At 47.4% G+C, this 23,828-nt stretch overlaps 1 protein-coding gene across 3 annotated transcripts in view; it reads right to left on the bottom strand.

Annotated features, from left to right (window-relative positions):
* LOC119161130 (pappalysin-1) overlaps positions 1–23,828 on the bottom strand; it is an 88,900-nt gene that overhangs the window by 48,142 nt on the left and 16,930 nt on the right. For 2 of the 3 annotated variants that reach the window (XM_037413478.2, XM_037413477.2), the window contains exon 3: positions 82–311. In XM_037413478.2, coding sequence (XP_037269375.2) covers positions 82–311 — 230 coding nt within the window. Of the gene's footprint in view, positions 1–81; positions 312–22,194; positions 22,289–23,828 lie in introns of all 3 variants that reach the window. The other variant, XM_075879865.1, reaches the window with a different exon arrangement.

The raw sequence follows: 23,828 nt of genomic DNA, 5'->3' as shown, positions 1-23,828 counted from the left end.
GCAGTGACCTCGAGCTAAGCAACGCGACACATTGCAGGTGCACTGGAGGCGGCAATCAACACCATCTTTACGGATACGTGCCTGTGCGCCATTGACAAACAGTCTCGTGTGAGTTCCATCGAAGGAGACAGCCACGTGGTGCCATCGTCCTGGCACGTAGGGCACCGGGCTTCGCACCACCGTCGTCTCCTGCGACCGGGCCGCCTGCAGGTGCAGCGCGAAACGTCCGCTCCGTTCGCCGTCGCGGCCGTCACCGTCGATCTGGAGCGACCAGCGCTTGCTGCCCAGCGGGGAACACACGTCGCGGGCCTCTGCGCGTGCATGCGCACCAACGAAACAAGAAGTAAAAGTGCCACTGAAAGAAGTAACGTGGTGAGCACTTTATTATTATTTTTTGTATGCTCGATAACACGTGATTTCTTGTTGGTTCGACTGCGCATTGATGTTGCAATGCGATAAGTTAGCCCAATGCTATACAAATTTGCGTCACCCATCACTTGTATGTATTCGAGTAGCCAGCAAAAAAAATCAGTTGTGTCTTCTCGACTGAAAACCAATAAATAAAATGTTGATGCTATAACGACTCCGCAAACCATCAACAGAGAACTCGTGTTGATTCGATGTTACTTAAAGGGCCTCTCACCAGTTTCAAACATTGCAAACAAACAAGCATAGGGAGGAGATGATACAATAGCAAGCCTGTCTACAAAGTATTAAATCGACACTTAAGAGAAAAACAATTTTTCCGTGCATTGGTGAAGTACAATTTCACCGCGAGATGGCGCTTGGTGGTAAGCGAGAAAACGCGTGACGAGAAAATGAGCGTAGAGGCGCCACCTTGAGATTCCCGAACCAAACAACTCGACATCGTCGATTTGGAAGGCATGTACTGTGTCCTACGTAGCTTCTAATGAATAAAAAATAAGCACATTGTCATCTGTGAGTGCCATAGACTTAACATACGAAGTTTCAGAAAATTTAATTGAGCCGATGCAGCGAAAATATGATTGATTGATATGTGGGGTTTAACGTCCCAAAACCACTACATGATTATGAGAGACGCCGTAGTGGAGGGCTCCGCAAATTTAGACCACCTGGGGTTCTTTAACGTGCACCCAAATCTGAGCACACGGGCCTACAACATTTCCGCCTCCATCGGAAATGCAGCCGCCGCAGCCGGGATACGAACCCGCACCCTGCGGGTCAGCAGCCGAGTACCTTAGCCACTAGACCACCGCGGTGGGGCGCAGCGAAAATATAGAAGATACATTTTGAAATATTTGACGTCAAGCGTGGTGATTACGGCGTGAACCTTAAAAAAATCTATTTTGAACCTTGATTTTCTCCGCTGATAGGGAGTTTTTAATATTGAAACATATAAAATTGTAGTTCTCCAAGTTCAGTTTGCCAATCTAAACCAAGTCATTGTTTCTCTTTGATGTCCCTTTGACCCCTTGCAGGGTGCCGAAATTATCCCAGTTTGAAATGAAAAAGTTCGTGGCTTTTCTTCGAAGCCGCGCTTCGAATGATAGCGCAAGGCAACATGCACACGTGCGCCTGCACGTCACACGTACTGCTTAACACTTCCTCAGTCATTTTCGAGTGGCACGCGCTTATTCTTCGCCGGTTGATCGTAAAATACGCAACACTGACCATAACTCACGACTTAAAGGGACCTTATACAACACTTTAGAGGATGGTCAGCAAATGCTGCTGATCGGTAGTCTATAGGCTTCCGAGTACATGCAAGCCAAATATCATAGCTTGCTTCTCGGCAAATTAAAAGTATTTATCAAAGTCATCCAGGAATCACTTTTTTTCTCACTGAAAATGAGGCCTTGTCATCAAGTTACTGTGCCATATATCTGCGTCTACCACCGTTGGCTGATGTGACATCGATGGCTGTGCAGTTACCGCGGCCGCCATGATTTACCCACCACGTACTCACGCACGCACTCGAGATCACACTAAAAGTAAGCCATGTGTTCGAAGGAAAAAGGTAGTGCTTGATGTCATTACGTGCGCTCACGTAGAGACGCATCTTCTTGTGCCCTTGTCGCCTTCCTATACCTGCGTACCTTCGTAGCTTTCAGAGCACGCGCTGCAACGAAAAGAGAGGAAGGAAGACCTCGAAGCGCGCGACAAATTGCTGTATTTTCGGGCGTACTGGACGGATGCTAAACATTGTTGCGTCGTGCGCTAACCGTGAGAGTATATCATTATAACTCAGAAATGTTGTGCAAGGCCGCTTTAACCTTTTCATATGTTGCGGTCAGTGCGCACTGTAGCTTCTGTAAATGCATTGATAAGCATAAAATAAAATCACACACGATATATATATATATATATATATATATATATATATATATATATATATATATATATATATATATATATATCAGGTTATTCTTTTTCTTTTCTTAATTGCGTTGTTGAGAATTCACTGTGTCCAATGAGGTTACTGACAGGGGATAAAGTATGCAGAGTTTGAAACAAAAGAAATTCAATGTGAATGCTGACGTGTTTGGTAAGGTCATAAATCACAGTGCTCCTTCCGTCAAAAGGGTACATAGACACTCGCAAAAAGACAAAACAAAATGGGGTGGCGGACACTGTGTAATCGAGGTTGCCGATTATGCGGAAAACCTGAAAATCCTTAAGCATTATTACTCAATTTTATTGTGGTGACATCCTTCTGCGAGTAGTTGGATCCGGGAAAGCTCCTATCACTGATATGGCGAAGTGTTCGGGTTTTTAGCACAACTTTGGTCAGCGACACCTCGTTACATCTCTGGCATTTCACCTACAATGCAAAGAGATTGACGTCGTAGAATTTTTCTTCAGAAGAATGGCCGGTGATTCCAATTTCACAGTACCAAGAATGGGAACATTCGACAACCCACCGCCCCCACGTGATCCCCGTATGGAATGCCAGTTTTCTATGGATGAGCTAGAGGCGGCACTGGCACTGTGCAGACGTTATTCAGCACCCGGACCTGACGGAATTTCCTATCGTGCACTTTGTGATGTTGGAAACGAAGCTCGGAAGGCACTCTTACGCATATGCAACGACTTCTGGCAGACTTGTACGGCTCCCCAAGCATGGAAGTGAAGTCGCCTCATTCCACTTCTAAAGGCTGGTAAATCTTCTTTGGATATTGCCTCATACCGTCCTATCGCACTTGCCAGTTGTGTGGGAAAAAACAATGAAACGAATGATTCTAACACAAATGGAGTGGTATTTAGAGCACCACGATATCTATCCAGTACCAATGACCGGGTTCAGGCGCGGCCATTCGTCAATCGACAACGTTTTTGATATGTTCAACACCAGAAAGAGAATGCGCGCCACCCGGTTTCTAGACCTTAAGTGGGCTTACTACAATGTCACCCAAAAAGCCATCCTTAGTGCTTTGGAAACAGTGGGTCTTGGTGGCAAGTTATATATGTGCGTGTGCAGCTACTTACAGCTGGGATCATTTTACGTGATGACAGTGAATGGCCCAGGAGTTCCTCAGGGAGAAGTGTTAAGCCCTACACTTTTCAATCTAACTCGCAATGGTCTAGTCGAGCAGCTACCTAGCACTATAGAACTTTCTGTCTACGCTGATGACATCTGCATTTGGAAATCAGGTGTGACAAGGCCTCAGCTTCGCGCCCGCCTTCAGAAGGCTGCTACAACGACGTCACGCTACCTTCGTAAACAAGGCCTCGAGGTGTCCTGCGGAAAATGTGCAGTCGTAGCGTTCCCGCGGAAACCAATGTCTGCTTACAGCATATCGATTAATGAAGAATACATATCGTTCAGCAGAAGCCATAGGTTCTTGGGAGTCATAATAGACAGAAACATGTTGTGGACTCCACACGTGAGCTATGTGAAGAAGCGGCTGATTGCAACATGTTAAATATTCAAATTCTTTGCAGGAAAGAAATGGTGAAGGCCCATACCATCTATGCTACAATTGTAGAGAGTGCTGTTTATCGGATTCTTGCGGTACAGCTTACCTTCGATATCTAACACCGGAAAGACCAACCTGCGCACAATTCAGAGCATTCGAGCCCAAGCACTTAAGATATGCCTAGGATTACCCCGCGGTGCTTTAGCGGCTGAAACCATTGCCATCGCTTGTCACACAGGTCCCGTTAATTAGGGAGGCGATCACCGGGCTAATTCCAAGGGCCGAAGTATCAGCCCCCCGAACCGCACCACGAAAGCGGGGACAATTTAGAAGTGGTCCTTTTTGGCGCGCCAGCGGACGCCGGCTGTGGCCCAAAGAACAAGTCAGAGCCGAGAGTTGATAAACAAACAAAATTATATTCTCAATAATGGCAGATCGAAAACAGTACACAAGAATGCACACTCCACAATAGTTGCATACAATATGTCACCAATCAAACAACGTACTACACAGTACAATGAGCCACACTCGAAACAATGGACACAGACAACAATACGCACCACAATGCAGTCGCATGCATTGAACAACCAAGACACTTAAAGACTAAAGAGATAAAAAACCTATTCAGTCCAAAGTTCTTGGAACAAAAGTCTGGATGATACTCTTCAGAGAACCACTCACTCAAAGCCCAGCGTTGTTGTCGTTCCGCTGGCCCCGAAGTTTCTCTTCCAGGAAACCTCGCCGAAGTTTCTCTTCCAGGAAACCTCACGTCTTCAATAGGCCACTCTCCAAGCTTCAAACTTCTTCGCCGGAAACACGTCGGCTTCCCACACGCAGCCGTTGCCACGCGTCTTCGCTCGATAGCGGTAAACACACACTCTTCCCTGTAGCTCGAGTCGTCACCCTTCAGGTGGAAATCATCTTCTCCTGCTTTGTCTCTACGGACAAAACCTTCGCCGACTACACGGTGGAATCCCTACGCGCTCTGGCGCTAACTTCCGTCTTCTCCTTCGAAGTTTCTCTTCCAGGAAACCTCACGTCTTCTCCTGCTTTGTCCCTACGGACAAAACCATTGCCGACTACACGGCGGAATCCCTACGCGCTCTGGCGCTAACTTCCGTCTTCTCCTGATCTCTCATCTCGGCTGCTCGGTTAAATACCTTCCGCGCGACATTCCAGAAAGTTCTCGTCATTTCGTCGGCGCGATACGCAGCGAAGGCTGGGGAGGGGACGAGACGGTTTGAATGCTGTCCGCGACAGATGACTCGACCCGGCATAAACCACGCCCCTTTCCATCTAGAAAATTCCAGTGCTTGCTCGGCTGCCGTAGTGGGATGAGGAGGTTCGTCGGCGAGCCTACGCTTCCGAGAGGGGAAGGTCGCGCGCCCGGGGAGTCTTTAGCTCTTTGTTTTCTTTTTTTTTCTTTATCGTTGTCCTCGCGGCGCCACTCCGGCGTTTCGGCGCGAGAATTTGGCGGTGCGCCCTTTTTGAGCGCTCGTTCTGTGACATCGCTCAAGATCACTCAGTCAGGACCCATATTATTACCGAGACAATGCGCATGCACCTGAGACATTATGCCAGGACCCCTTCCCACCACCTGGTGAGCCTCGCTGCTGAAAGGCCCCGCACGACATAAGGTGCCACAGTCTGAAAGCATTGCTCATCGTTTAGTTAGGCGTACGCACCTACATCAAAGCCACTGCTTCCTCCTTGGAGCTTGAGCCGGCCGCGAGATAACTTAATGATTCCAGAAATGCGGAGAAATGCGGAAAATAGTTCAGGTGGAGCAGTGGTTATACTATCACAAGGGGTAACTCGGCGTTTTAAGACTTCACATGTGACGACGTTCCCGACGGCACAACTCGAGGCTTTGCGTAGCGCACTGGAACTCATCAATTCTGAAGAACGACCAAGTAAATGATCCGTGTTTTCTGACTCTAAACCAGCGTTACAGGGCCTGAGGTTAGCTCTCCGACGCGGAGGCCACGACCAGTTCACCTACCAAACCGTGAAACTTCACCACCTCTTAGTACAAAAAGGCCACGACATCGTCTTTTAATGGTTACCTAGGCATTGTGGTATAAGTGGAAATGACTTTGCGGATCATGCTGCTGGCACGTCACATGAAGAAGCAAACAGCGTTCTGATTCCGCTTTCAAGAGCGGACGCGGCGAGGCAGACTCTTCAACTGGCCTGCAGTCTCGCACCGACTGAGCGGAACACACTAAGCATACGACGCACAAGACTACACGGGCTTGACCCTTCACTACAACTTCGGCCTCCATCCGGCCTACATCGACGTGAAGCTTCGCTTCCCTATCGCCTTTGGCTGGGAGTTACTTTAACGAAAGCTTATACAACGTTATTCGGAATGGCTGACAGTGCATGCGGCATGCGATGTTTGCGGCACCGATGAAAATATCGAACACCTGCTGTGCCACTGTCCTCGATTTGCCTCAGAGACAAGTACTTGCCAATGCATTGCGCTGACTGGATCATTGGCCTTTTTCTATGCAGTTGCTATTACAGCAACGTCCACATCCCTCGACAGCCCACAAGACAGTGAAATTCCTATTGTGTTTCTTGAGAAAGACGGGTTTGTGTGAACGCATCTGACATGCGGTGGAGTTCCACACGCTGCAGTGAAATTACTGTAAGTCTCTCCTTTTTACTTTTCCTTCTTTTCCCTCTTTCTCATCTTCATTGTCCCCTTCCCTAATCACTCAGTGTAGGGTAGCCAACCCGGTGTCTTTCTGGTTAACTTCCCTGCCCTTTCCCTTTTGTTGTTTCCTTCCTAGATTGTGGTGAGAACAGCTCAAGGAAGACTCATAAAAGGAAAATATTGCCATCTACTCTTTTTCCGTCTCGCAACCACAATCCTTATCTTATAGTAAGAAAGCCTTTAGTATCTAATCATTCTGTGGGCTTCACTGATTTTATTTGCCACAGTCGGTTCATGTACTTCGATTTGCCGATGAAGTCGCCCTCGCAAATCTCTCTTCTTGCTTCTTGGTTAGCTGAGATGACATAAACCAGAACGCGGCGACTTGGAAGCACGCCGTATTCCGTCGCTCCATCTGATACAATTCAAAAGGAATGACGCTCGCGCGTGTTGGTAGTTTATTTGGAGTCGGAAACGATGACTTCATAACGGATAAAATGAGACAAGAATCAGACAGAACATGCACTCATTTTCAGCACAGGTTTTGCTGCATTTGCTGAGCAGTGTATATATATGCTCGGGAAATTCAACAAAACCTGTGTTGAAAGTGAGCGCATGTTCTGTCTGATTCTTGTCCTGTGTTATGTGTTATCGCGCCATCGTTTCTGGCCCAGCCGCGGTGGTCTAGTGGCTAAGGTACTCGGTCGCTGACCCGCAGGGCACGGGTTCGAATCCCGGCAGCGGCTGCTGCATTTCCGATGGAGGTGGAAATGTTGTAGGCCCGTGTGTTCCGATTTGGGTACACGTTAAAGAACCCCAGGTGGTCTAAATTTCTGGAGCCCTCCACTACGGCGTCTCTCAAAATCACATAGTGGTTTTGGGACGCTAAACCCCACATATCAATCATCAGCGATCGTTTCTGATGGAAAATTGTATACAAGACGTGCGAAGCAACAGCCCTGGGCTGCCAAGCCGGGGGATGCAAAGCAGAGCAAAAGGAAAACTTAGCAATTTATCAGCCGTTGCTTAGGTACATTTGACTGGGGCGAAAAATACATTTCGTGAATAAGGAGGGACAGAAGAGAAGTGAAGCACCGAACTGTCAAATGATTGATATAGGAGGTTTAACGTCTTAAAACCACCATATCATTCCGAGAGACCCCGTAGTGGAGGGCTGCAAAAATTTTGACCCCCTGGGGTTCCTAAACGTGCACCCAAACCGGAGCACATGGGCATACAAAATTTTCGCCTGCATCAAAATTACAGCCGCCGCAGCCGGGATTAGATCCCCCGACCTGCGGGTCAGCAGCAAAGTACCTTTGCGACTAGACCACCGCGGTTGGGCGCCAAACTACCGACTGTTCCATGACAGTCTGAGAACCGCTATTGTCAATCACATACAAGAAACGTATGTACCGTAGCTAACAAGGCCGTGCCATTCCTCAGGCATGCGGTACTTCAATTGAGACTAATTGTTTAGCATATATTCAATCAATTTGGCTTAATAGTGGGGAAATAGTATGCCATTATCAGTCCAAAATTTGCCGGAAAAAAAGTCTGGCCTGAGCGGGACACTCAGCACAGTCACAGCAAAAGCTAAAAGAGTGGACTTTCAGAACCAACAACAACAACAACAACAACAACATTTCTAAACACTCTTGGGGTAACTGCTACAAGCACACTTGCTGGGTATCCACTATGCCATAAATAATCATAGTTTTTGTGTAGTAGGCCAACATTCACTATGCGATCCTTCGTTATTCTTCGGAAAAGCGTGGTATCCGCTACACACTTGCTAGGAATTAGTGCAATTTTTTTCTGCAGTAATTGACGAAAATAAAGAATGACGCCTGAAGTGGGTATGTGCCACAGTTATTAGATGATTAAAAACAAGTTATTTAATAGGTTTGAGCATTGGATGACCCACTTGTTACGCAATTCGCTTTGTGTGACTCCAGCTGGTTGGTCCTTTGACGTTTTAAAACGATTTATTACTCATATTACCACGATTCCTTTCCCGACATCAAGCCTGCCTAAGGCCAGTTTAGAAACGAGTTTCAAGCAACGGCGTGGCTCAGTGGTGGAATATGGGGCTGGCACGCAGCTGACCCGGGTTCGATTCTCATTGTGTCCATTCCTAAGAAAAAGCGTCCACCATAAAAATGGTCCACCATAAAAATGGTGAATTCCGCTATCCACCTTTTTTGACCAATTATGGTGCTGGATAACGATGATAATGATCAAAACTTCATTTTTTTGCCAAAACAGGGGGTCAGCGCAGAGGATGGTTACGCTGGAAATATTGGTGGCACATGGTGTATGGCAGCGTATATGGCGAATGCTGGAGTGCCGGCAATGCTGGAGGGCGAAACGACGTCAGAACCACCGTTAGGAGCTGCCACTAAAATAAAAAATAATTGTACAGAAAGCGATAAAAAAGCACCCATAAAAATGCCAGCACAAAAATTTGAATATGCAACCTGAATTCCTAACTGAGTGCTGTTGCGAAGCCACCTCCGAAATCCCACCGCTGACCTCCACTGTTGCGAAAGATGGACCGATCCCACCGCTGCCACCACTGTTGCGAAAGACGGGGACGCCAACACGGTCCCGAAGGCGCCACTGCTTTCAACTCCGCCGGGAAGGTCACCAGCCGTTTGGTAGCGTATGTTTCTCAGCTCGCGACTGCTTCTTCGCAGAGCTGATAAGACGAGCGGACGAGACGACGGTGAGTTAAACAAGGTTTATGTACAGCATATATACAGAGGCGTTACAATTTCGGCACTGGGGCCGACCGAGACTCGAAGAGCCGAGCTCTCCTCTCTAATACATAGGTCAACTTATCGCCTAAGACCGCCGACTCACACACATGTCGGCTCTCCGACATGGGGACTCCTCTCTTATAGGAACGCCGATCGCGACGCGCTGCAGGGCTTCTTTTATTTGCACCGGGTCCAACCAAAATGTCCAATCAGAAGCGCCGCTGGTCGTCAGGGCAGATTCCTCCAATGGGGTCGCCGCTGGGCCACGTCAGACCCCCAGACACGAGGACGCCGGCTCGCTGTCACGTGCGCAGCTGACTCACTGCACGTGGGCCAGAGAGGCGCCGCGCGTGTTTACGCCGTTGAGTTGTTCGTGTCAGGCGGACTGCGGGCTGGCCTTGACCCAGATTGCCTTTTTCAGAGGCACGGACGTTCGACGAGGACTCGCTGGCATAACAGCACCCCCGCCGCCAGACAATGCACCGGAAAGACGAGCTGCTTCCACGGGGCTCGGATGTCAGGTGCGCTCGTTCGCCAGGTCCCTCCAGGTTCGCCTCCAGGGCCATGGGGAGAATACAGCTCCAGACTGTTCCGGAAACACATCCCATTTTCGACGACGGATCCCAGCTCCACTGGCTTGTCGCCACAACTTGTCGACCAGCTTCACTCGTCTCTTCTGACCATCTTCGGTTTCAGCACTTGTCGATGGTTCTGCAACTTGCCAAGAACGGATCGACAACAGACAACACACGACACACGCAAGTGCCTTCGGTCACCCGACAGAACACCAGACAAAGTATAGTACAACATATACCTATCTACGTGTCTATCGGAATTTTGTTCCCTCTACATCAAGAGGCACATGTGGGACACAAGACTCTTAAAATGACAACTCAATTTTTTTCCCACGTACAACAACGTAACGAATTAGAATACCACAAAGTTGGCCCCTTGAGATCACTCTAAACGAGAGCGCTCAGCCCAGGTCGTGATGGGGTCAAAATTTTGCCCCGAATCGCCAGCCAGAAACCGAAAGGTTGAGAAGGTACTAGCTAGAACGCACTGCTCAATGCACCTGCATTAGCGTTTAGCTTTCCCCCCCTTTTTTATATAGCGAACGTCAAAGTTGCGCTGTGGAGCAACATGCTCCACCTCAGTAACCGGCCACTTTTAGGCGACGATACCTATGCGGCACCAAGAGCGGCTCACACTTGCGACGTTCCACAGGAGAACAACGATACGGCTTGCTAGGGATTGGTTCCTCACAAGTTAGCTCTATTTCGTGTTCGATCACCGTCGTGTCTCCGGGACGGTCCGAGAACACGTATCCAAACTCGGAAACAATCCTTTTCAGGTCCTCCTCCTGGACTTCACTTAAGCTAGGCTCTAGGTTTATCTGCTCCCGGATTACTTTCGATCCCCCTTCAATTACCTCACTAGAACTCAAAATTTCTGCTTCCTCTTCCTCTGAAGCACTCAACAACAGATTTACGACCGCTTGATGTTGAACGTATGGTTTCATCAAGTTGTAAATTTTGTCCGGCCGCCTTCCTAATTTCACTTCATAATTTGTATCGCAAGGCTTCGATAATACTTTGGCGGGCCCTTCCCAATGAACCTCAAGCTTGTTCCTTTTGGACGGCTGCAGCAGCATTACCTGACTATCAACTTCAAAAGCGCGCTTCTTCACAGATTTCTCGTAGTGCTCCTTCGACAGCACTTGTGCCGCGTTTTTGTGGCTATCCACTAGCGCTTCAGTCGAGAGGTCCTCACGCTGCTCTCGAATGAGCGTCTCTCGATCAACTCTCGGCAGCTCGCTCCAACTTTCCGCTACAGGCGAGAGCGTTGCAACCCTCTCGCTCTGACTCAATGGCGCCATGTCGTCTCCCCTTTCTACGGAAACCGTGCCGGTCGCTTCGGCGACGGGCCGCTCGCGTGACTGCTCACATGACTCATGCGGAAACTTTCCTTTCTGGGGTTCCGTCGACCCGCCGACAAGGTCACTTGAGAGTTCACCGCATTGAACCAGATCAAGCTGCCGCGATAGCTTCCGCGCTTGCGATCGCGTGAGAGCCATGCACGCTAAGTTGGGGAAGAACGATTTGCCCTGCTCTTTGAGAAGCTGCTCTGAGTTGTTGGAGAAAAGATAAGGAAAACGATCATTTAGCGCGGCAGACACAGCCGCTTCGGTGCGAAGCTCACCGAACGGGCCTTTAATGACAACCGTGGCGATTGGTAAGCGAACACTCTGCTCCTCGGCGACCTGCCTGATCCACGCGCATTCTCCTGTGAAGTCATCCGGAGACACCAATGAAGGATGGACAACGTCCATGGTTGCCGCTGAGTCTCTAAGTGCTCGGCACGTTTTCTCATTCACCCTAATTTCTTGGAGATACGGCTCCAACAACCTAATGTTTTTTTCTGATTCTCGGATCGTTGCGAAAGCAAACTTTTCCTGACAGTTTCTCGCGATGTGCCCTTCCTTTTTGCAGTTGTAGCAGATTAGCGGCTTCCGTTTGTTTTCCGATTCAAATGCCTGTGTGGTAGAAACCTCACTCGATTTCTCCGCTTCTGTTTGCCCTTCCCCTACACTGTCCTTCGTAAGAGACGGGTCCTTCTTGAAATTACGGTGCGGATCGGGTCTCCGTTGATCAGGTTTCTTTGAAAATCCCTCTTTTCTTTCATCCTTTTCAACGCGCACTGCCCTGCTATGCAACTTTCGGCGAGTATAATACTCCTCAGCTAACTCAGCTGCCTTGTTTAACCGTACTTCCCCAAGTTTGTTCTGCAGCCAAAGTTTGACATCCTCCTCGCTGCAGCGGTAGAATTGCTCCAATGCAACGCATTCCACCACTTTATCGCGGTCGTCATACACACCTTCGCCCTTGAGCCATTCAATTAAATCGGCCTTAAGACGAAACGCGAAGTCAACGTGTGACTCATTCCCCTTTTCAGCATACCGGAACCTTTGCCTGAAAGCCTCGGGTGACAACTTATAACGTCTCAAGAGCACTTCTTTAACCTCGTCATAGCTCTCAAACGCTTCCCTCGACAAGCAAGTTATCGCGTCGGACACTTCGCCGGGAAGAAGAGCTAGCAGGTTCCGCGCCCAAAGAGGCCGCTCCAAAGCGTTTCGCTCACAGACGTGTTCAAACTTGACGAGATACTTCGCCATGTCCTCGCCTACTACGAACGGTGGCAGTTGGTCCCGAATTCTAAAACCGCTGACCTGAACTGTTGGAGAAGCTACGCTAGGTGCCTGTGAACACTGTAGGATTACCAATTCTATTCGTTTCAACTCGAGGCGCTCCTGTCTCTCGGCTACCTCACGTTCACGAACTTCTCGCATTTCGGCCTCCTCGCGGCGTGCTTTGATATCCGCCCAGGCCTCATCGACTTCCTCAGCCGACACTCCCTCATCCTTCATGATCTCAAGGATCGCTTGCTTTCGTTTCGCACGGCCCAAAGTAATGCCGAGTTCCTCACAAATTTCGATGAGTTCCTTCACTCTAAGGTTCTCTATCGTTCACACTAGCCTCTTGCTGTTTGCCCCTGTTAAGAATCTACTTACCGTACCCACTATAAGCCTACTAGCAAGACGCGCAAGCAATTTTTCGCACTCCCGTGTTTACCCCCTCCGCATTAACTTTGGTTTCAAAGCGCTTCGACTTGGCTTGAAACAATCAAAGCTCACTTCAATGCTTCACACAGCCCTTCTCTAAACTACTACAACCTGAGCTAGAGCAGTCTGGTGAACTGAGGGGAAAACATCAGGCACTCACCGCATCGATGTCGCTGACGCCGGCCGATCCCGCAGCTGCCACCCACTGTTGAAAAGCCACCTCCGAAATCCCACCCCTGACCTCCACTGTTGCGAAAGACGGACCGATCCCACCGCTGCCACCACTGTTGCGAAAGACGGGGACGCCAACACGGTCCCGAAGGCGCCACTGCTTTCAACTCCGCCGGGAAGGTCACCAGCCGTTTGGTAGCGTATGTTTCTCAGCTCGCGACTGCTTCTGCGCAGAGCTGATAAGACGAGCGGACGAGACGACGGTGAGTTAAACAAGGTTTATGTACAGCATATATACAGAGGCGTTACAATTTCGGCACTGGGGCCGACCGAGACTCGAAGAGCCGAGCTCTCCTCTCTAATACATAGGTCAACTTATCGCCTAAGACCGCCGACTCACACACTAGTCGGCTCTCCGACATGGGGACTCCTCTCTCATAGGAACGCCGATCGCGACGCGCCGCAGGGTTTCTTTTATTTGCACCGGGTCCAACCGAAATGTCCAATCAGAAGCGCCGCTGGTCGTCAGGGCAGATTCCTCCAATGGGGTCGCCGCTGGGCCACGTCAGACCCCCGGACACGAGGACGCCGGCTCGCTGTCACGTGCGCAGCTGACTCACTGCACGTGGGCCAGAGAGGCGCCGCGCGTGTTTACGCCGTTGAGTTGTTCGTGTCAGGCGGACTGCGGGCTGGCCTTGACCCAGATTGCCTTTTTCAGAGGCACGGACGTTTGACGAGGACTCGCTGGCATAACAGTGCATTAACCACTGCGCCATGCTGACACATGCTAAGTTGACTGTAAGATGAGCAGTCAGCTTACGAACTCACCGTTCAACTTTAGTTTTGTTTGTCGCGTACTCGAGATAGACAGGATCTACACTTGCTACTATTATTTGCAGATTTGATAAATACAAACAACTGCTGCCTGTAACACTTTGCACTGCGATAAGTGCAGTGCTATGTTTTTGTTACAATTCACAACCACAAGAAAAAAAAATAGGTGGACTGAAAAGCAGGTACCGTTTAGCGGTGGTTACTGTGGAGCTTAATATCCGTTTCTCGCTCGTCCCAAAGGGCGACATCTGCTCAGTATTTATGACGCCATTAGGTTCATTCGACAGGTACACCACGCAATTGATTGAGCATTGTGATGTTCTTCGCACAGCGTACAGAGCAGTCATGCCAGCGCACAGCTGCAGCTATATCGTTAGCAAGAACAATATAACGACATGGCGAAAACGAATACAGTGCACCGGAAACATCATGCCATCGTATTGGTTCAGTAAGCATATGAATTGACAAGTCTGTCTCGCATAAGAGCCATAGAAGTGTCGGCGAGTGCGACCGGTGGCTGTCGGTGAGCGGAGGCGTGCGTTTGCAAGAAGTGCTGGCACCGCACCGCATCGATGTTCATCGCTTCTCGTGCGGACACCGTCCACGATAAAAAAATGCTTCATTTAGGTGAAAAGATGACATGGCTCTGCTGTGTTGTCATTCATACTCGTCAAAATTATGCATTCTGAAACCCAGAAGCACCGATAACCCTTCTACGGCTTCAGTCGGTACGCCTTACCGTTGGTGGAAATCATGGAGGAAGAAGAGAAGGGTGGAAGTCACACACGCCGGGGCTCGTCTTGACGCATGTCAAATGTAAAAGTTTATGCATTTCAGCGTCGCACGCACTTGGTTAGTGTAAAAGTACGGCTCAAGTAATTGAGTGCGCGAGAATAGCCAGAGTTGCCTTTCTATAGCGTAGCAACATCAAGTGACCACAGTATTCTCGAATATATTGTTGAAAGGGGCCATAGCGAACTGGAGCTCATTAATTTCTCGGCAAATGTGCGGCGATGTCACACATTTACTGCAGCTGTTCACAGCGACACGTCTCGTCTTCTAAATGTCACAATAAAGCAACACATCGCGCATGTCAAACTGATCGAAGTACGTGCACGAAATGTTAACATTCACGGCCGCATTCCATGCTCCACAAAAAGTTGAAGTGTTGTTGACACCAAAGGAATAAAAAGAAAACGTGCTAGAATGCGTAATGACCAGCGTTTTGTTTTTTTCGACCGTAAACATACATATCTGCGCATTCCGGAGTGAAACACTACAAATAAGTGATTTCACCTACTGCCATCTGCCTGTTTATCATGTCACCGTCATCCACCAAGCTTCCATCACGCCATTGTCATCCAGCTTGTCGACCAAGCCATTTATCAAACACATTTTGCATCGCCACTATCAGCCGGCATTTTTCACTGTCCCCACCACTACCATCTGCCACTTTTTTTTTCCATTCTCACCGTCATTAGACATTATGACCACTACAGCTTCCACCATATCCACTATTATTTACACCATATCCATCAACAATTTCAACATCCACCAACCCAGGATATTCAATAGGGTTGATGTTTTTTATTTACTAAGTTCTTTCTTATTTCTTGCGATTCTGGTTACGGACAGCGGCGGCGGCGGGACAATACGGCTCCGCGCGTGACCCGTGCTCTGATCTCATAACAGATTTCGTTGCAAAACGTGGCTGATCCCTCTAACTAGGAATAGGTATAACACAAAATTGTAACTTGTGTTCACAGAGGTAGTTGAGAGTTTATAGTGCACTGTTTCCGCAACAGCTAGAAATTGCAAAGTCACGTGAAGAATGGCAAGTAGCTCTCAATAGCAGCGCACACCTCAAGCAGAAAGACGCACAAAATAAGCATGCATGGGACGAACGCTGACTGACAACTGTCACCGCTCGACACTCAGAGCGCGTTGTTGAAACAGAAAGATGCACGAAACGAGCGCACAAGAATACACTAGACAATCACGAACAACTGTCACAATTCTTACTTCGTCATGTGTCCGCAGCTCGCTCCTTTCGTAAACGCGGCCGTGGCAGCGAGCGAAGTGACCTTCGTCCTATCTCGAATTACGAGTCAGATAAACGCGCGCGTAGGAGAGACCACGGTTCGTGGAGGCGGTGCTCTGTGAAAGCGACGGTTGCAGTATGCAAGTTTATGTTTTACAACATCATATTCGTGACGAAAGTACGTCAGCGGAGCCGTGGTGGATTGCGGCATAAAACACTTTCATGTTAAAATTATATCACTGTAGCGAAAAAAAAAGAGAAGTAACAGCGCTGGAACAGGACGAAGACGAGAAGACACAAACACGGCGCTGAATAACAACCTTGTTTTATTGTGTACACGTCAATATACAGAAAAAAAAACAGTCAGTGAAAGAATCAAGAACAAGTTATCGGGATACATGCCAAATCAGATTTTCGAGAAATACTTTATTCCATTTTTTGAAGCGATAGTGAAGCCACGCTGACACAATGACCTCCAATTTTCCAGATGCAAAAAGCCTAAAAAATTTGCTTTGGCGTTGTTCAGCGTGAGTGCCTAGAATCTCTCAGTTTTTAAAGATCGGTTCCGCAATAGATATATATAGCTTGCTCATCAGCATTAAAAAGCAACGTCAAAGGAAAACTTGCTTTCGATAGCCTCTGCAGTTGGCTCTCAGAACTTTCATGTACTTTGTGGTGGCAAGATTGTGACAGCGCTGCCGACAAACAAGATTTCGCGAGGCCTAGTTTTACCAACTTGGATGGTAAAACATGGCAAAAATGTCATTATCAACCGAACTGTAAAGATTGCGACATTCTAGGCACTTACGCAGAACAACGTCAAAAGGAAGTTTTTGAGGCTTTTTGCATCCAGGAAAGCGGAAAGCATTGTGTCAGCGTGGCTTCACTTTCGCTTTGAAACAATGAAATACAGTATCTCTCGAAAATGTGATTCAGCATGTTTCAGCGGTAACTTGTTCCTTGACATTTTCGCTAATTATATCTTGTATATATTGACGTGTGAACGCAACAAAACATGGTTGTTAGTCGGTGCCGTGTTTGTGTCTTCTCGTCTCCGTACTGTTCCAGCACTGTTACTTCGTTCTTTGTCAGTATGTACCAACCAGCCAAATTCAAGACGCTAATCTCACTGTAGTCCTGGCTTGTAGCCAGGGGCAGAGGAGGGTTAGGAGATCCCCCCTCCCCTTTTTTTTGAATTTTGGATGGAGGGGACCTTTTACTAACGAAAAATAATAGAAACATGTTTTTTTTTTTCAAGACCTTCTTCAAGTACCCAATCCCGGAGAATTCCTGGCCATTGGCCTGCTGCGGTCCAACACTTACGTTCTTGTTCATATTTTAAGTACCATCACTATTACCTGACCACTCTTGTGTAAATTCGCTCACCTCTCTGGAATCAAGATCGACCCTTTGAATGGTACAGTAACTATTTTGTGTCGGACACCACCGTGTAAACGTCTAACACACAAATCATTCCGTATAGGAATGAAGCCTACACATTCTCCCCGTAACCATGAAAGTACATTTGCTATGTCTCCGATGTCACAACACTAACCTCCCTGTCCTTCCGTTTCTGTCCTCCTCCCATATCAAGTTATTGTAAGTTAGGATCTGCTATTACATGCAGTGTTTTCCACGCTTGACATGTAGCCTTTTTGGACCACTATCTTCATTTTGATATTCCATTGCCAACTTTGGTGACCTCGATTGTCTTGTAGTAACCTTGAGTGTTATTTGTGCATTTTTTCTATGTATATGGCATGCGTTCATTTTTATATTCTATAGTGAGTCTATGGTAATGATTGTATGCATTCTCCCCTGTGTTAGCTCAGTGCCCACCTATAGGAGTGGCAACAAAAAAATTAAAATTTAAATTGCTAAAAGCTGAAGTGGAGCATCTGACCTAAGAACGTACCAAATATATAACACGCTTGTAAAGCTAGCACAGGCATTTGTACACCAGTCACTGGGGCACGTGGTCCCTTACGGTTGACAGCGATTAAGCATGTATTTTTTTCACACATACAGCCTAATATGCTAGAATAATGGTTCAGCTGACCCGTTGCAAGTAGGCGAAACTTTTACCATAACTATACACTAATGTTTAGGGCCCTTTTGCTATAAATGCAACAATGCACAAAATGTTGTTTCGTCTTTTCTTCCTACGCTTTACAGAAGAAATAGTACTTGTAATATTGCACCTACAGAATAATAGTTTCTATTGATGCACACACCTAGCTGAAAGCAATAATGATGCAGTGCAACCCTGGAATGGTCCAAATGACCGCATAAATTGAAGCTTACGTGATTATTCATAATAAATTTTGGTAATCCCGTGGCCTCAATGCATACCGGCCTTCATCGGGTGCCCACAAGCTGCATGATGAAGGCTGGAAAAGCGCTAAGACGGCTAGCTATGTTGCACCATTACGCGCCGGTGTTGATGGCTTCTAAGTACAAAGAAGCGTAAACTGCACTGTTGCAACTCATCTGATGATTTGCAATCGGCAAGAGATTCTGCTTGCTGAATTGTACATACAATCTTCTAGTATTAGAGGTAAATCTTTTTTGAAAGTTACTCCTTCACAGAAACGTTAAATTTGAGTAATCTTGCGATATACTAACATAAAGGTTCCCTTCGACGAAGTGAACTAAACGTGTTCAGAAGTACGTCAGTGGCTACTTTTTTAAAAAGTTTATGGCAGTGGTCTGGTTCTATTGGGACAAACTTAGGAAGTTATGAAAATCTGGTTCGATAAGAAAACAAAGCACGTGAGAAGCCCTCTGCTGCTCGTTGTGAACATTGAGGTGCCACGTGAGGCCGATCTTTCAACCATACTGATTTCGATCCGTTCCCAACAAGCCAAACCTCTATTAAAATATAGGCCAAGAAAAGGTAATAAACAAAACTTCAAACGTGTCTGGAGCCACGAGCGAGACGAAGAGAGATCACTTTCTCACTCACTGGTGATTCAGAGAGCCAGAATTCATTCAAGTAACCATTCTAAGGCCGCGTAAGAGTTGACACCACTGGGGCCAACATTTGCAACATGGATTTCAGGCCTGTACGGCATGGGAGTCACAAAACAGAATAATCTTCGAAAATTTGTTGCGGTTAATCGATCAACCAATAAATGAATAAATAAATAAATTGATAAATAAACCAAAGCAGTCATTCCACGGTTTTCAGAAAAGCGCACCATTACACGAGATCGCCATTTGATCAGTTCTCTACAGATGTCATTTCCATGAGCCTATGCCTTGGTTGGTGCCCCAGGCCTGATATGATATCCGCACTGTACAAGTGGAAGTCCTTCGCCCCACTTTTCGAGGTACTTGTGCACCCATCAGAGAAACCGCTGACAGAAGCATTCAAGATAGCAGCGCGTGGACAGCTTCCGCGATATGCGTCTGAAGGACACGCAGCGCAGAAGATACAGCAGTGCTGCTCGATCACCCCCTTTCCTGCGACGCACTTCCTGAAAGGGAAGCACATCTCGTCAACTTTAGCCGCAGTGAACGCCACACGTGGAAATTTGTCGGTGAGATCACAGGTCAGAGGACCTTGCCGGCGGGTTACAGTACAATCGAGAGTCTCGCCATGAAAGCTCCAACAGGAAGTTTCCTTATGATTCGAAAGCCGACACTTAAGATGGACGTAAAGCTGGATTACAATACGCAAACAAATGATATCAAATCCGCAATGCTCATGGATAAGCAAGGCAAGGCTGCCAGAGGGGAAAAACATGCACAGCGCTGATGGCGACGTAAGACCTTGTCGTAAACAAGTGCATCACATCTTGAGAAATCCGATCCTTAGAGAACCAATATTATACTGAAAAAATGTTTTAAAAGGGACAAGAAAGAAAATATTGTAATTGAATTATTGAATTGTTTTAGGACATTAAAAGGTCATTCTCTCTAAAGAGGGGACCTATAAGCGCAAAAATGCACAAAACGTGAGCTATCGTAGCGACACCCAGCTGAATTTTTACACATCTCTAGAAATCAGACATTTTACCACGCCTACTCGAACCTAGTTACCTTTGTTTCTGTAGATGGGAACTACACTGTATGCAATAAAAAACAAAGTTCTCACAACTTTTCAGAGCTTTCAATTCACTACAGAGCCTTAAGTGAAAAACTAAACACCTCACAGGGTCCCTTATGCATTTGCCTTTGACGACTGGAAGGCGAAATCCATAATATTTCTCTTCACAGCCGATGTATTAATCAATGCATCTTCCATTTTATCAATGCCAGCCAGATGCGCCCAATCCAACTGTTCACCACCCTCTCCTTTAGCCCTATCATGCTCTCCCCATCGCCTATAGCCTTCGGGTGTGCTTTGTGGTCATGGGGGAGAGTAGCCCCTCATGCAGTGCCTCATGACGGAAATCATATGAGGATATTTTTTCAGTTGTGTACAGATCCGTGGGGCGGCGTCTTGCATTCCTCGTGTTCACAATATAGGCACGTAGAGGTTCTTGAAGGGAAAAAGGAAGGAATGAGCGTGGCGTCGTTACTGTCTTTCTCAAGGAAGTCAATATTGGCAGTCACGCTGGCTCAGTGAAATATACGGTGTTTAGAGATAGCGTGTCACCGTGGGTGGCACTATGCGGGCAACCGATGGGGAAGCGTCACTGTAACGTTTCTGCATGCGCTGCTCTGTGACGCGGCGGCGGCATTGTCTTGAGCCAGAAAGAAGCAGCAGGAAGGAGAGAATCTGACAGACGTATGATATTGGTGTTGGTAACACATTTAGCGCATTTTCGGGGAGAAAGCGCTCTGACGCACGTGTGATGCGAGCAGCGCCACCCCTCATATAGAGCCGCATCACAAACACTCCCTGAATTAAGGCGGACCGATGGTTCCCGTTGGGAAGCGTGCGTTTTCACTGGCATTGAAATAAAGGAGGCGTTGTATTGACCCTCGCCTGCCCCCATCTGAAGGCTTTCTGCACATAAAGTGGTTTTTCACTGCCTTCAGGATCGAAAGCACTGCAAGCTCTTTGTGCCGTAGAGTTCCCTAAAGTTAACTATAGAAGGGACTCTGACGATAGTTATAGCGCGAGAACAGAACGACGATAAAGAGACAAGGAGACGAGCGCTGACTTCTAACTGAGTTTATTGCGCAGAGGGCGAAAACATGCAGAGGAGACAGTAAACCATGTGACAAAAACCATGTAGCACAAAGAGCAATACATGAGTAAGAGAAAAAACAAAAGCACACAAAAAGGCAAAGAAAATCTATAAGGAAACAGAACACAAAAGTAAAAGCAATATAACTACTTGCGCGCACCACCTTCGAGGAACCTTAGTTCCTTCTCGGGCAGAGACCCGGAGAGCTTGCTAACGCATGACACTGTTCGCGTGCCATTTGCGCGGCCTCGACGACGACTTGTGTGCGTTCATCTCTGTGCTTATACAGCGTCACTGTGTCCTTGAAAAGGGGCACACAGTTGCACTCAGCGCAGTGCTGAGCAAGAAAACCATTTTTACCGTTTGTTACATTGTCAGCGTGTTCTCCCAGTAAATCGTCCGGTCGTTCCGACATAACAAGCACAACAGGAAAGGGGGGTCCTATAGACAACTTCCCGGCAACATGCCACATACCTGTTTCTATGCTTAACTTTACAAGGAAATGCCGCTGCGCTGACCGCTTTCATAAATTGTTGGGCTCGACACATCACTGCACACGTTTCCAAGCAGGGTATAGCCTTTGTGGACTTTGTTGTATACGTGCTGCTCAACGTCACGCCGAACCTAGCCACATTAAAAATTGAGGTCAGTTACTAGCATGAAACACTTAATCTCATCGCTAAGCCACTTAGCTGCGTCTGATGTAACAAAAATAAAAAAGCAAAGTGAGTGGCGCTATCTAGCTTTAATGTGAGCAAATAATCCTGGATTTCGGATATTTCGTGCTATTCGTCGAGATGAATCTCGATTTATTCAACCCGTATATGCTTTGTGATAGTTGTGGACGTGCGAGTAGCTGCCTAATGCGCAGAGCTATGAAGCGGCTGATAAATTTGACGTATTCGGGGCCTTGTCGAGCAAAGAACTAACGGCGCAGCGGTCGAATGCCGATTACATACACAAAAAAACAACAACAATGAACTACGACGCCTTTGTTGAGCCGTAATAACAGTCGTTTTGCCTCTATGATGGGGCGAAATAAAAAAAAAGAACTGTCCTAACCTTCTATGTGACGCTTCCTCGCCGCTGTGGTCTAGTGGCTAAGGTTCACGGCTGCTGACCCGCAGGCCCAGAGATCGCATCCCGGCTGCGGCGGCTGCATTTTAGATGGAGACGAAAATGCTGTAGGCCCTTGTCCTCAGACTTAGGTGCACGTTAAAAAACCCCAGGTGGTTGAAATATCCGGAGCCTGCCACTACGGCGTTCTCATAATCATATGGTGATTTCGGGACGTTAAACCCCACATACCAATCAATTATTCATTCTATGTGACGCTTGCTTCGACACTTCACCCTTCTTTCCAAAACGTCATTTCAACGTAGCTATGTACAAACAAGCTTATCAGTGCCTCAGAAAGATGCATTGGTTAGGATAAGAAGTCATGGCTCCAATTTACAGCGCAATCAGTCCCACTAAATAGAGCTTTTCTTTGCGCGCGACATGACACTTATTATTACCAAACGCATTTCAGTCTTTCTCCAGAATGCTGAGCTCTGTCTCCGTGTGACGCCAAGATAACTATGGCGAGTATATAGGCGTGCGTAAGTAGCTTCTTCCGCCCACTACAGGCAACTGTAAGAGAGTCAAAAGCAACAAACAAAGCTAGATTTCTTATCCCTATTTTTGAGCATTAAACCACCTTGCATGAACACGTGCGTTTGGAGAGCATCGTCTGTCTACAGGGAAACCCCTTAGTGACGTGGCACGTGCTCTGATAAAGGCTGATACGCCACGGCTCCAGTAGACTGCAAACATCTTGGCAGTCCTCCACCGCTAATCAGAGATACGGCTAAGAAAACGACCGTGAACTCGCTGAAACCGGCGCATCAGGGAAAAAGAAGAAACGGGAGCAGATGGAGAGAAAGTGAATAAAAAGTGCTTCTTTCACGTCTGAGAATGATGCAAGCTGTAGGAGTTATCGCAGGAAGATAGACAAGTGAAGAGTTTGGTGTGGTAATTATCATTCACATATGATACAGCGCCACAGGGTGTGAAGATGCAATAAGAGAGCAAATGAGCCCGATACGCGCCGGACAGCGCCTGTTCTGCCTGCCTTTCTCAATTTCTCTTGCTTCATTTGCCCAGTTTCGAAAATGAACTTATGTAAACGTTGACACACGAATGAAAACTGTGGCTTTTAAAAGAACGGGGAAGGCTGGCATGCACCCACTGATATTGAAGGCCTAGAGAAAGATTACAAGCCCCAAGAAGGCTGATGGTACACATTCGTTACGAATGCTTGATTAAAAATACGAGGCACGTCGTCTATGAGGGCGACAGCCTTTCTCGTTTAACGCAAAGTAAAAACGATGTTGCCGTGCCTATTCGGATTGAGAGAGCATGATGTTCCTTCAAGAATACCCAGACGTATACGCACAGTGAGCATGCTTTTAGCTGCTGAAGTCCACTTGCAGACATCTTAGGCATTCTCTGCAACAGTAGCACAACCAAATTGAGGTTTTGTCGGGGAAGGGTGGGGGGAGTTCATTTGAAATATATGTGTGATCATGTGCGAGTTTCTATGAGAGTGTGTAGCACATTCAAATTGAAAAATTTTGGGGAGAGTAGCTCGAATCCCCCCTCTTTCTTTTTTTCCCTTGCCGGATGATCGCGAAATGAACGTGGAGTAGTGGCCC

Source organism: Rhipicephalus microplus, chromosome X, assembly GCF_043290135.1.
Source record: "Rhipicephalus microplus isolate Deutch F79 chromosome X, USDA_Rmic, whole genome shotgun sequence".
NCBI classification, from domain to species: Eukaryota; Metazoa; Arthropoda; class Arachnida; order Ixodida; family Ixodidae; genus Rhipicephalus; species Rhipicephalus microplus.
The sequence above is the reverse complement of the archived record's forward strand: the minus strand, read 5'-3'. Positions and strand labels throughout refer to the sequence as shown.